The 14,688-nt window shown below is 36.4% G+C and overlaps 1 protein-coding gene across 4 annotated transcripts in view; it reads right to left on the bottom strand.

The window, feature by feature from the left end:
* Nucleotides 1–14,688, bottom strand: part of PRMT3 (protein arginine methyltransferase 3) — a 134,959-nt gene that overhangs the window by 79,978 nt on the left and 40,293 nt on the right. For all 4 annotated transcript variants that reach the window (XM_007457629.1, XM_007457626.1, XM_007457628.1 and 1 more), the window contains one exon: nt 6,258–6,357. In XM_007457629.1, the coding sequence (XP_007457691.1) occupies nt 6,258–6,357 (100 nt within the window). The remainder of the gene's footprint in view (nt 1–6,257; nt 6,358–14,688) is intronic.

Genomic DNA, 14,688 nt, shown 5'->3' with positions numbered 1-14,688 from the left:
GTTGTGGCCTCTCCCATTGCGGAGCACAGGCTCCGGACGTGCAGGCTCAGCGGCCATGGCTCCCGGGCCCCGCCCCTCCGCGGCCTATGGGATCTTCCCAGACCAGGGCACGAACCCATGTCCCCTGCATTGGCAGGCAGACTCTCAACCACTGTGCCACCAGGGAAGCCCGAGAGGCCTATTCTTAATTACATTTTTACTGTCTTTGTTTTCATTTTATTCTTAATTCAGATGTCAGCACATCTGTGAAAAAATCATGCTTATAAACCACAATTTTCCTTTCAGTGTTCAAATAGAGTAACTATCTCTCTGTTAATATTTGGAGTACTCAAAAAAGTCCTACTGAATATGCATTTTATATTTTATGTAAAATAATTAGGTATTATCAGTACTACCTAAAATTTGTTTACAGAGCAGCAAACTGAGACTTTTTCTTGAAACATACATGCAATATTTTAATTCATATTAAGAAAAATATCAAAAATATCCCTAACCCCAGTAATCCACATCCATCAGCTGATTATCATACTTCTCTGCACTCATTATAGGCAGAGTCAATCAGTAAATGCTAGCCATGGAAACAGAGGACCTTTTGCTCTTACAAAGGGCTAATAAGCCAAGGCAGAAGCCCCAAGAATGTTCTTCCCTCAAGTATTAATATTCGTTACTTCATGTATATTACCATTCCCAACTTTTATTTATTGAATAACCTACTCAAGCAGCTCATGCACTAGTTACAGATTGCTTAAAAGTTTGTGTAACTTTCAAAACTGAATGGCTAATTACTGAGGTCTTATTATGTGCCAGAATGTTTTATGACATTTACAGGTATTAATTCCATTTAATCCTCACAAAAACCCTGTGAAGTGGGTACTACTGTTATCATCATTTTATAGAAAAGGAAACTGACTCACAGAGAGGTTCAGTAACATGCCCAAAGTAACAAACCTAGGTGCGGCAAAATAGGGCCAAGAATTCAGGTGGTCTGACTCTGGAGCAATATTCTTAACTCTGTCACATGCTACATCCTTGCCTTCCTGTGATGTACAGAAAATTATAAATAAGATTGTGTCTGTGGCCAGTGAGTTTCTAACTGGGAAAGTTCTCTTATGATGTATATTCCCCCATCATTTACTAATGCTGATCCCTTTCACAGAATATGACCATACCAAGTAAACCCTGGTTCCCAGTCTTAAGAGAATCGAAAAAGGTACATGAACAATTAATTCTAATACACTGTAAAAGTGTATAATAGAAGCTTAAACTAAACCTCAAAAGAAAGGAGAAAAGAGATTCTATATGTGATCAAGGGGCTAAAAGGGAAAGCTGCATAAGGGAGATGTCTGAGATGAGTCTTCCAGAACTACTAGCAGTTTGCCAGACAAGGAAGGTAAAACATTAAAAGAAATAAGGCAGTTTGCTAACACATATTTTGCTCTCACTAATCATCAGTATCTTCCATTAAGGGGCAAACTATTTCTGCCAAAAACACACTAATAATAACGTGACTTTAGAAATAGAAACAAAAGACTTTAAAACAACAGTAATCTTTGTTATCAAAGGAACATTTTTTACAGTTAATTTTACGTAACACTGTATTTTTGATTTTTAACCTTTGTTATTTTTCACTATTTTTTTTTAAGATTTATTTTTTATTTATTTTATTTTATTTTCAGCTGTGTTGGGTCTTAGTTGCGGCATGCAGGATCTTTCGTTGCGGTGTGCGGGCTTCTCTCTAGTTGTGGTGTGCGGGTTTTCTCTTCTCCAGTTGTGGCGCGCAGGCTCCAGGGCACGTGGGCTCTGTAGTTGTGGCACGCGGGCTCCAGGGCACGTGAGCTCTGTAGTTTGAGGCACGCAGACTCTCTAGTTGAGGCACATGAGCTCAGTAGTTGTGGCATGTGGGCTTGGTTGCCCCGTGGCATGTGGGATCTCAGTTCCCTGACCAGGGATCGAACCCGTGTCCCCGGCATTGAAAGACGGACTCTTTACCACTGGACCGCCAGGAAAGTCCCTGTTATTATTATTTATTGATTTTAAAAAATATACCAAAAATCTGGCAGTAAAAAGATGTCTTTTACTCTGATGGACCAACAGAAAAATAAGCAAGAAAAAAAATGGCAAGAGGTATAGAGTTGAGGGAAAGTTATGTCCTACATTTCCTTATCTTGAACCACTGGACATATGAGATTATGTCTACTTTTAAATAGACAAAACAATACATACTAGACATGTACAGTTTTATTTTGCTTAAAATTTTCAGAGTAATAAATATAAAAGGAAAAATAGAAGAGTTTTTAAAAAATCCTTAAATTCAGGTCATAAGCATATTTCTTGCTATGGACAGGAAAGGCAAAAACACACCTGTACAACTGAAAATTTATGTTGTTAATTAATCTCCTATACTTTCCCTAACTCTAAGATTAATTCAACTTATCTAATTTACTGAACTACTTACATAATTATTATTATATCATTTAAGGCAAGAAAGACCGGGAAAGACCACCTAATCCTTGTGGCAGTTGTCTGAAATGGCATGGTTCACTCCCAGACCAAACTAAAACCAACAAAGACATTTCAACACACACCAGTTGAAAATGTGACCTATGACAGGCTTCATGGCCCAGTTTCTGGACTGTTGATAAACCAAATCACAAGTCATGTTTCTAAGTGATAAAAGCTATAAAATCCTGAAAAGCTATTTACAAACAATAAAGAATATTAAATATGAACAAAGAATACCCCATCATTGTGGGTGTGGGCCTGTGCATGCATGCACTATACAGACACACTTGTGTTGGTGAAAATGGGATGGGAAAGGTGACAAAATTTTAGGTCACTTCTGTAAAGAGCAAGCCTAGAAAGAAAAATTACAAAGGACTTTAGACAACATGAATGTATATTATAAGTGATCATGACAATGTAAATTCACCTAATGTATAATTTTCCTGATGGTCCTGATGACAGAAAATAACATGTCCAAACAAGAATCACCTCTGGCAGTTGTATCATGCAATGCCAGGATCTTATCTATCTATTTGTAAGGAGGTCATGCTGAAAATTTAGACGGAAAAGAGCAACATCAAATGAGTCAATATGGCTTTACTGGCTCACAGGACAAGAATTAGGGATGCTTACTTTGAAGTTTTATTAGGTGATCAGAAATGGGGAGTCATAAAGAATGGCTCTGTTGGTACAGTAAAATGTAAAAAATGAGAACAGATACTCAAGGCATGAAAATTAACATCCTATAGAAATTAAACTCTTTTTATTTAAATTATAACAATTTTATCAAATAGAAATTTCATTCACTAAAAATGAAAATGTAAAATTAAATGCAAATCTAAATGTAGAAATGCATAAATCTAAGAGATAGTTTATTAAATTGACATGCTAACAGCAATGGTTTGGCTTTTAAAATTACATTCTTATCTAAGAACATCTTCCAAAATAAAAGCAAAGTTCATGAACAGCTGTAGACAAAAAACATATCTAGATTAAGCCATGGATCAGTTAGTGGACCATAGTAGAAGAAAACAGATGTACTTCTCTGCAATATATGATGCCTACATTGCTATACTGGATTACATGTACATTAAACATCTGTGTTCAATACTGCAGGGTATTTTCTTTTTTTGGCCCTTCCTTGTTGAAAATACTTTTAAAAAGAGAAAAAAAGTCTATGCTATAGCTTGAACTTGGATTATTCTAGATTTTTGCATCCTGACTGATGTAAAAAAAAAAAATCAAAGACAGAGGATTCTATGCAAGGTATTTTAATTTTAAATGCTGCTTCATGAAAATGTGGCTTTAAAATAAATTTAGAATAGTCAGTTGTTTGCCACTTGCCCATTGTTTAAGCCAAAGCAGGAATATCTGAAAAAAATCTTAAATATATTTTAGGAAGCATACCTTCTCCTTGTTTAATTATGTAATTAGAATTTTCCAGCTTCTCAGCTCAGAAATCCGAGTAGAAGTACCAAAGTTAGGAGGGGACTTACTTATAGAAGATACTATAAATGATACTGCCAAGCCACAAAGATGATTCGGTAACTGCCATAAATTACAGTGTCTAATGCTCCACCTAACACGTTTAACACCATCTGCTAGACTCCAACCTCATTGATGCTTACAAGGAAAAGGCAGATAGTAAGATAATGCAAACTCTTAAGTTATACCTTTGTGAAGAGGAAGAAAGAAAGTTCTTAGTTACCACTTCCTGGACACACATATTTGTTTCCCTTACTGAAGGGTTTCTGAAAGCACCTTGGTTCCAAACAACTGACCCCTTTCATCTCAGGTTCCAGTGACTCAGTATTGTTTCTGTGACACTGCCTTCCCGATAAAGGCAGAGGTCATGCCTGACTAATCCTCCAAAATGAAAGGTGTCCTTTACATCAATTAGAGTCTAATTACAAGAGTTAGAGGAACAAAACGAAAAAGCACTGCTACAAGAGCCCAGGGCTAGGATCGCACAGTGGATGCTGGAATTATGACAAGTGGGAATTGGAGCCACAAAAGAAACAGCTTCTGTCAGCAACACCACTAGAGACAAAAGAGAAGTAGAGAAATGCCCTGTCTTCTCCCTTCCATAAATCTCCCATTAGTGTTTCCCACTAGATTCACCAAACCCAATAAAAGTCGGCTGCCACAGGAGCCTAGGAAAAGCCACCTGCAGCAGTAGCCCTTCTCCAATCAGACAGAAGAAAAAGGAAGGATGTCAAATGGATCTGAGGGCAAAATAAGCCCAAGACCAGCATACCTTCCAGTAAAGTTCACATCATAATTGTAACAATCTCATAAATTCACTCAACCTAGCTAAGTTATCATTTATTATTATACCAACTGGCTCTAAGATTTCAATTGCATATTAATATTTCTAGACCACATTTCAAGTTCTGAAATGAAAATTCCTAGAACATCACTACCCAGAAGGATAATTCTGCTAGGCAGGGCAAGAACTACCCAGCTAGTTAACTGAGGTGACAGGAAGTTTAGTGAAGTCTATCTTTTAGTTTGCTTCAAGTGTAATTCGGGGTAATTTTAAAGATGCATTTTCCAAGAAAAATAAAATGGTCCCTAGAGAAATGAGGATTATGTCAGCCAACATTTAGTATAAACTACTTAAAGTTGTTGCCAAGCAGATGCCTCAAATGTACTTTATCCAAAACACTTTTTTGTAGTCTTTAAAAAGATGCTGAATTTTTAATTATACTAACTAAATTCATTCCTTCTCACTCAATTCATAAGAGAAATCAGGGTGCTGATACAAATTATTTGGCATAAGAAGAATAATGATATTGTGATCAAGAATTGTTAAAAGCCAAGCCTAGCATGAAAAAATCAACACACTGTTTCACATGCAAAAGAGTAACTGCCAACAACAGTGACTGTCACCGGCTCTAAATTAAAACCACTACATTAAAACTGAACATTTCAAAAGCTCCCTGAAGTCAGTGCAATTTTGCTAGAATTATTATTTTCTATGTTTATTCAAAATTTATAGAAAATTGTAAAGCAAAACTCCTTCTTTTCGAGAAGTTTTGATAAATTCATTTAATGAAAATACATGTTATCAAATACTTCTTTTTAAAAAAAGCTTAACAACTTCCAAATGGTTAAAAAAAAATCTTCGTATCTGGAAATAATATATACTTGTCTTAATTGAAGAGGCATATCAGTGAGTTAAATCAGTTGACAATACCATTAGTTTTACTTTACAGACTCTTTAAAATAAATACTCTAGTCTTGATCTGTGGTTTCAAAAGCAAATTATAAAGCTGTATATTGTACCTTAATTTTATTATCTTAATAATGCCAATAAATTCTATTTTATGTGATAAAGGACACTGATTACATGACCTAACAGATCAGAAAGATAGGATATTAAGTATGACAACAACAGTGGCAACATCACATTATTCTGACATAAACAGTCTCAGGAAATCCTTAACTAGTCCTTGTAGGCTTTTAGGAAAACATATTTAGGTCTCCACAAATCTAGAAAGTAGAAAAATAATAATTCTTTATTATGACTTTAAAAGCAAAAAGGCTAATTTACCCTCTTCTTTAAAAAATTATAAATGGCCAGTAAATAAGTGCCATTTCAGAATAAACTACCATAAAAAGACTGTAGCTGTTTTTAAAATAATGCTACCATTTTGCCATTTATCAAATATAATTAAACACAGAAAACCTGCTACTTTATTCGTTGCCTTTTTAAAAAATTAATAAAAGTAGTTTTCTCTGCAAACACTTACCATCCACTCAGATATAATAACATCCACTTTTTCTACAGGAAGATGAACTTCTTCGATTTTTCCTTTAATTAGCATAATAGTATCTTCAAGTTTATTTAGTCTGAAAATTGTCATAATGAATTAAATTAGTATGTTAAACAGATTCTGAAAACTAGTCAAATTACATAATTTCTTGGCAATCGTTCATTTTAGTTTATGGGACCCAAAGGTATGTTTTTTCAAAGTTTGTTTATTCTCTGGGCACTGTAATTGCTTTTTGGTCACATCATGAACCCCCCAGAATGTTTCTGGTTAATACAATAATACAACTAAACCAGCATTTAAAACTACATCATGAAAAGAAACCCGAATTCTATTCAAAATACATGTCAATAAAGTTAATGGGTCTTTTTTTTTTTTTTTTTTTTTTAAAAGGGAGAGGTGGAGACAGACCGACCAGACAACAAAAGTATATTTTAAAGGGAAGTAGTGTGTCACAGTGGAGAGACAGTTAGGGCCAGAAGCTCTTACACTGATTTCCAGGTCCTCTAGCGCTTGTCAGCTAAGTGATCTTCACCAAATTATGTAACCATCTCACTGAGCCTGTGTGTTCATGTGTAAAACAGAAAGATGATACCTTCCCTAACTACTTCACAGTCTATTATGAGGATGAAATATTTGTGAAAGCTACATACACATCCTCAAGCCCTATATAATGGTAACGTATGATCATGAATGACAAGATACCGTACGCTGTGTAAAACTTGAAATTCTCCTCCCATCATAATTTAACCTTGTCCAATACCATTCATTAGATATTTTTACATGCTTGATCACTAGATTAGCACATATTTTTCTCCCCCTCCTTTTGCAATTTCAAATGAACAACAGAGTTAAAGAGATAATTCCAAAAAGCTAAAAGCAAGCTACTAAGCTTGTATCTAATTAAGTAAACTCACAACCTTCAAAGGATGTACATCTGAATTATAAAGGATTTCTTCTGCTAACAAAGGAGGGATTTTCCACCCAAATTTCACTGAGGTATTATATATGTAAGATTAAATGCATTTTAAGGGTAAATTTTATTGAATTAAAAAAAACAAACAGATATACTTGGGTGACCACCAGCACCACTATCCACATATAGACATTTCTATTTTCTTACGAAGATTCATTAGTGCTCCTTCCAGAAAATCCTCCCATCCACAGGCAAGCACACTGATTTCTTTCTTTTACTACATATTAAAATTTGTATTTTGGGGACTTCCCTGGTGGCGCAGTGGTTAAGAATCTGCCTGCCAATGCAGGGGACATGGGCTTGAGCCCTGGTCTGAGAAGATCCCACATGCTGCGGAGCAACTAAGCCTGTGTACCACGACTACTGAGACTGAGCTCTAGAGTCCGTGAGCCACAACTACTGAGCCCACAAGCCACAACTACTGAAGCCCGCATGCCTAGAGTCCGTGCTCCACAACAAGAGAAGCCACCTCAGTGAGAAGCCCACGCACTGCAACGAAGAGTAGCCCCCGCTCGCCACAACTAGAGAAAGCCCGCACGCTGCAAAAAAGACCCAACGGCAGCCATAAATAAATAAATTTATTTTTTTAAAAAAGTTTGTTATTTTATAGAGTTTTACATAAATGGAATCATACTGAATGTACCCCTTCCTTTGTGTCCGGTTTCTTTCAAAAAGCATACTTTTTAGATTCATGCATATGTTTCTGTATATCAGTAGTACCATTCCTAGGTATTGTTGAATAGTATTCCACTGTAAGAATAAAACACTTTTGTTCACCCACACACCTGGGGATGGAATTCTGGATTATTCCAGCTTTGTACTATAATGAATAAAGCTGCTATTAACATTTATGTACAAGAACTGCTCTGTTAAATGGAAATGATAGAACTTTTTAGGAAACTGCGATTTTGTTTTACAAAGTTCATATACAATTTTACATTCCCACAAGCAATATATGAGCATTCCTTTTTTAATTTTTGAATTTTATTTATTTTTTTATACAGCAGGTTCTTATTAGTCATCAATCTTATGCACATCAGTGTGTACATGTCAATCCCAATCACCCAATTCAGCACACACCCCCACTCCCCCCACCCGCTGCTTTCCCCACTTGGTGTCCATATGTTTGTTTTCTACATCTGTGTCTCAATTTCTGCCCTGCAAAAAGGTTCATCTGTACCATTTTTCTAGGTTCCACATATATGTGTTAATATACGATATTTGTTTTTCTCTTTCTGACTTACTTCACTCTGTGTAAGTCTCTAGATCCATCTATGTCTCTACAAATGACCCAATTTCGTTCCTTTTCAGGGCTGAGTAATATTCCACTGTACGTATATGTATATATTTTGTGGTTCATGCTTTTGGTGACATATCTAAGAAATCTTTGCCTACATCAAATATTTTCACCTATGTTTTCTTCTAAATTTTTTTTTAGTTTCCATTTTAAGCTATTTTTTCCAATATAGCATCATGATCATTATTTTCATATATAATGAAAAAACTTTGCTGGAAAAACTGTCACAAGTGATAGTTTCAACTTTGTTGAAGAAAAAGTATTACCAACCCATGGAATTACTTCAGAATCTTTGTCAAAAACCCATTAAACATAATGTATAAGCTTATTTCTGAACTTCCAATTCTGCCCCAAGATTTAGATGCATAACCTTATGCTAATACAACAGTTTCTTGATTTTTATAGCTTTAAATCAAGTCATGAAGTCTGACAGTGTATGTCCTTTAACTTTATTCTTCTTTTAAAATTCTTTTGGATATTCTAGGTCATTTGTGTTTTCCATATGAATTTTAGGATCAGCTCTCAGACAATATGCAAACAAAACAGCATTTCTATGTCCCAATAGGAAGTAATGAGAAAAGAGAATGGACATACCTCGGTGAGTGAATAAGGATCAGACTGTCAAATCTGACTCACATAAGCCAGAGATTTTACCCAGTGTCAGGCTTCACAAATAATTTCAAAAATATGGGCAATTAAGAGGTCCAGACTAATCAGGGAGAAGTCTGGGACATGAAAAGCAACTTTATTCTTCCCTTCCCTGTATTAGACATGCACACTCTGGCCTAGAGTAGACAGGCCTCTAAGTAAGGTGCATAGGTTATTAACTTCCACAGTAAGGAGTCCTGCTCTATGTACCAGACTGCTCCCTGCTTTTTCTGAGTCTCTTGATTGCCTGTATCATTGAAATTATTAATAAAGCTTTAATACTGGATAATCTCTCTGGGTAATCCTGGGTAATCAGGTTTATGTGTGTCTGATTTGAAAATATTTTATCTCAGAGTAGTGCTGTGAGGAAGACTCATACAGATCCATGAATCAAAAAGGCTGAGGCACTTTTTAGCCAGAAAAAGGAGGAGACTGAAAAATAAGAGGAGGATCTAATCCTGGGATAGTTGCCTACTCATCCTTGGTATGAAGTGACAAAACTGAGATTCAGAGAAAGTAGCTACTGGCCTGATAGGCAGCAGCAGGCAGAGAGGAAGACAGTAAAAAATTACACTATCTGGCAGTTACTAGCATTGCTGAAAAAATGCTAGTCTTTTCAGAGAAGAGATGATGGCAAGAGAAAGGACCAGAAGAACAGTTTTTCCTCTCACTGGAAGGCCTTCTTATGCTTATATGGCTGCCTGGGAAGATGAAGTATCCACTAAGAAAGTAATGAACTTAAAGCTTGGGGTTACCCCAAAGACAATACAAATGGAGGAGGACATGGTCAGAGGACTGAGTGCTGAGAATATTTTGTGAAAGAGGACATTTTTGAGAGACATCCCAGAAAATGCTGGTGAAATCATTACTGGCATGGACAAACAATCAGGAGGATACTATCACTTATTTTACATACAACTGAGTAGAAAGGATTACTTGGGTCGATGATAGATCCCTAAGAGGCTGTGAACAGATGCTTCCAAGTGATACAACAACTAAACTACTACAGTGAATAAGAGCAGGGCTGCAGTTTATCTATCTCAAGAGAGGTAATCCCCTGTCATCACCCCAACCCTCAAGTAGAACAGTTCTCTAAAACAGTAGGCATGTTATGCATGCAAGTCAACTTAGACTGGCTTTACGATAACAATATAATTTAATGCTATTGGCAAAGATAAGAACAGATGTGGAAATCAGCAACTCCTCCTTCTTTATGTAATCTTGTTATTGGGAAGCCAAGAGAATATTCAGGAGGCAGTATCTGATTACTTTGCTCAGTTACCAAGAATAGTACTGCATGATGTTTTTGACATACAAAAGAATGGGGGCATCAACAGGAGAAAAGACAGAGGGAGGAAACAAAAACCAGCTCACTGAGAGGGGAGTTTAGATAGCTTTCGAAATATGATGTGAAAAAGAGAAATTAGATAACATTTCTACTGAGTTATTAATAAGCTTTGTAGAGAATGGTTCAAATCCTGGTAGTCATTAGGGTCTTCACAGTTTTTTTCTTTGCAGAAATCATTGTAGAAAATGTTGTAAGATTAACGATACCAGAGAAATACATGGCAAGGAAATACTGACCAATGTCAGAGGGTAAAATGGGGAACAAGTTGTTAAAACAGCTGACTGGTAGTTCATGCACAGCATCTACTGGGGGACATTCATCCCTTGGATGAATTTTCCATTAAAAGTGACTGAACGGGCTTCCCTGGTGGCGCAGTGGTCGAGAGTCCGCCTGCCAATGCAGGGGACACGGGTCTGTGCCCCAGTCCGGGAGGATCCCACATGCCGCGGAGCAGCTGGACCCGTGAGCCATGGCCGCTGAGCCTGCGCATCCGGAGCCTGTGCTCCACAGTGGGAGAGGCCACAGCAGTGAGAGGCCCGTGTACAACAACAACAAAAAAAAAGTGACTTAATGTCCTTGCATTGTCTGGAAGGAGGTTAGAAATATTAACAATACACTTTGATATACTTTAATTTTCAGGTGTGTGTTTCATGTTCTTTACAGAAATACAATTGATTTTTATATATTAATTACGTAGTCAGTACTATGAACAATTATATGACAATAAATTGGACAACGTAGAAGAAATGGACAAGTTTCTAGAAACATACAGCCCACCAAAACTGAATCAAGAAGAAACAGATAATTTGAACAGAACGATCACTAGAAGTGAAATAGAATCTGTAATAAAAAACTCCCTGCAAACAGAAGTCCAGGACCACATAGCTTCACTGAGGAGCTTTACCAAACATACAAAGAAGAACATATACCAATCCTTCTCAAACTATTCCAAAAGACTGAAGAGGAGGGAACACCTCCAAAGTCATTCTATGAAGCCACTGATACCAAAAGCAGACAAAGACACTACAAAAAAACAAAAGAAAATACACACACACACAGATATAGTAAAGGCCAATATCTTTTATGAATATACATGCAAAAATTTTCAACAAACCAAATGGTGAAAAGCTGAAAGCCTTCCCACTAAATTCAGGAAGAAGACAAGAATGACCACTCTCACTGCTTCTATTCAACATAGTATTGGGAAGTCCTAGCCACAGGAATCAGACAAGAAAAAGAAATACAAGGTATCCAAATTGGAAAGGAAGAGATAAAACTGTCATTACATGCAGATGATATGATACTTTATATAGAAAAACCTAAGGTCTCCACACAAAAACTACTAGAACTGCTAAACAAATTCAGCAAGGTAGCAGGATACAAGATTAACATACAGAAATCTGTTGCATTTCTTTACACTAAAAGTGAAATATCAGAAAGTAAAAAAAAAAACCCTTTTAAAATTGCATTTAAAAAAAAATACTTAGGAATAAACCTGACCAAGGATGTAAAAGACTTATACACTGAGAACTATAAAACACTGGTAAAGGAAACTGAAGATGATTTAAAGAAACTGATAGATATCCCATGTTCTTGGACTGGAAGAGTTAATATTGTTAAAATGGCCATACTACCCAAAGCAAGCTACAGATTGAACGTGATCCCTATCAAATTAACTATGACATTTTTCACTGAACTAGAACAAATAATCCTAAAATTTATATGGAACCACAAAAGACCCAGAAATGCCAAAGCAATCCTGAGGAAAAAGAACAAAGCTGAAAGCATAACCCTCCCAAAGTTCAGACAATACTATAAAGCTACATTAATCAAAAGAGCATGGTATGGGGCTTCCCTGGTGGCACAGTGGTTAAGGGTCCACCTGCCGATGCAGGGGACATGGATTCGTGCCCCAGTCAGGGAAGATCCCACACGCCACGGAGCAGTTGGGCCCGTGAGCCATGGTCACTGAGCCTGTGTGTCCAGAGCCTATGCTCTGCAACAGGAGACACCACAGCAGTGAGAGGCCCGTGTACCGCAAAAAAAAAAAAAAAAAAGAGCATGGTATTGGCACAAAAACAGACATATGGATCAATGGAACAGAAAAGAGAGCCCGAAAATAAACCCACCACCTACAGTCAACTAATCTTCGACCTAGGAGGCAAGAATATACAGTAGAGAAAAGACAGTCTCTTCTGCAAGTGGTGGTGGGAAAGCTGGACAGCCGCATGTAAACCCCTCACACCATACACAAAAATAAACTCAAAATGGCTTAAAGACTCAAATATAAGACATGATACCATAAAACTCCTAGAAGAGAACATAGGCAAAACAGTCTCTGACATAAATTGTAACAGTATTTTCTTAGGTCAGTCTCCCAAGGCAATAAAAATTAAAGCAAAAATCAACAAATGGGACCTAATCAAACTTTGTACAGCAAAGGAAACCATAAACAAAACAAAACAAAAAGACAACCTACAGACTGAGAGAAAATATTTGCAAATGATGCAACTGACAAGGGCTTAATTTCCAAAATATACAAACAGCTCATAATACTCAATAACAAAAAAACAAACATCTCGAAAAAATGGGCGGAAGACCTAAGTAGACATTTCTCCAAAGAAGACATACAGATGGTCAATAGGCACATGAAAAGATGCTCAACATCACTAGTTATTAGAGAAACACAAATCAAAACTACAATGAAGTACCACCTTACACCAGTCAGAATGGCCATCATTAAAAAGTCTATAAATAATAAATGCTGCAGAGGATGTGGAGAAAAGGGAACTCTCCTACACTGCTACTGGGAATGTAAATTGGTGCAGGTACTATGGAAAACAGTATGGAGGTTCCTTAAAAAACTAAAAACAGAAACACCACATGATCCAGCAATTCCATTCCTGGGTATATATCCAGATAAAACAGAAACACTAATTCAAAAAGATACATTCACCACAGTGCTCACAGCAGCACCATATACAATAGCTAAGACATGGAAGCAACCCAAGGGCCCAGCAACAGATGACTGGAGTAAGAAGATATGATACACACACACACACACACACACACACACACACACACACACACACACGCACACACACAATGGAATACTAATCAGCCATTAAAAAGAATGAAATATTGCCACCTGCAGCAACATGGATGGACCTAGAGAATATTATGCTTAGTGAAACAAGTCAGACAGAGAAAGATAAATACTGTATGGTATCATTCATATGTGGAATCGAAAAAGTAATAAAAACGAACATATATATGAAACAGAGGCACAGAAATAGAGAACAAACTTATGGTTACCAAAGGGGAAAGGCAGAGAGGGACAGAGGACACGGATAAATTAGGAGTTTGGGATTAGCAGATACAAACTGCTATATATTAAGACAGATAAACAACAAGGTCCTACTGTATAGCACAGGGAACTATATTCAGTATCTTTTAATAAATGATAATAGAAAAGAAGATGAAAAAGTATATATGTATAACTTAATCACTTTGCTGTACACCAGAAACTAACACAACAGTAAATCAACTATACGTCAAATAAAAAAAATTAAAGTATTCAGCACCTTGATACTTTATTATTGTAATAACTTATTTATAGCTTATTTCTGATATCAATATTCACAAACATATTACTAGGGAACAAGAACAGTCTTGTTCCTTCATTTCCAATTCTTATACCCTTCTTTTTATTGCCTTGCTCCACTGTCTAGGATCTCCTTTACAGTGCTGAATAGAAAAGGTGATGGCAAGTATCCCTGCCCTGTTCCTGAACTTAAAGTGAATGCTTTCAAAGCTTCATCAAGTTCTAGGCTGTAATTTTGGTTTTTGTAGATACACTGTGCCATGTTACAATATAACATTCTAGTTCTAGTTTGCTAAGAGTTTTAATATATAGACACATTGAAGGGATATGGAATTTTATCAAACTTTTTTTCCTGAGATATCTCAAAATATTTTTCTGGTTGATTTTCTCAAATTTAACCAAACTTGTACTCCTGGGATAAAATTTATTACCTTCCAATATACTGCTCAATTAATTTTCTAATATTTTGTATAGGATGTCTGCACATATGTTCACAAATGAGTGACCTGTAATTTTCTGTTCTACTGCCTTAGTAGA

This window comes from Lipotes vexillifer, unplaced genomic scaffold, assembly GCF_000442215.2.
Source record: "Lipotes vexillifer unplaced genomic scaffold, Lipotes_vexillifer_v1.1 scaffold505, whole genome shotgun sequence".
Classification (NCBI taxonomy): domain Eukaryota; kingdom Metazoa; phylum Chordata; class Mammalia; order Artiodactyla; family Lipotidae; genus Lipotes; species Lipotes vexillifer.
Note: the sequence above shows the minus strand (reverse complement) of the source record. Positions and strands in the feature narration are given on the sequence as shown.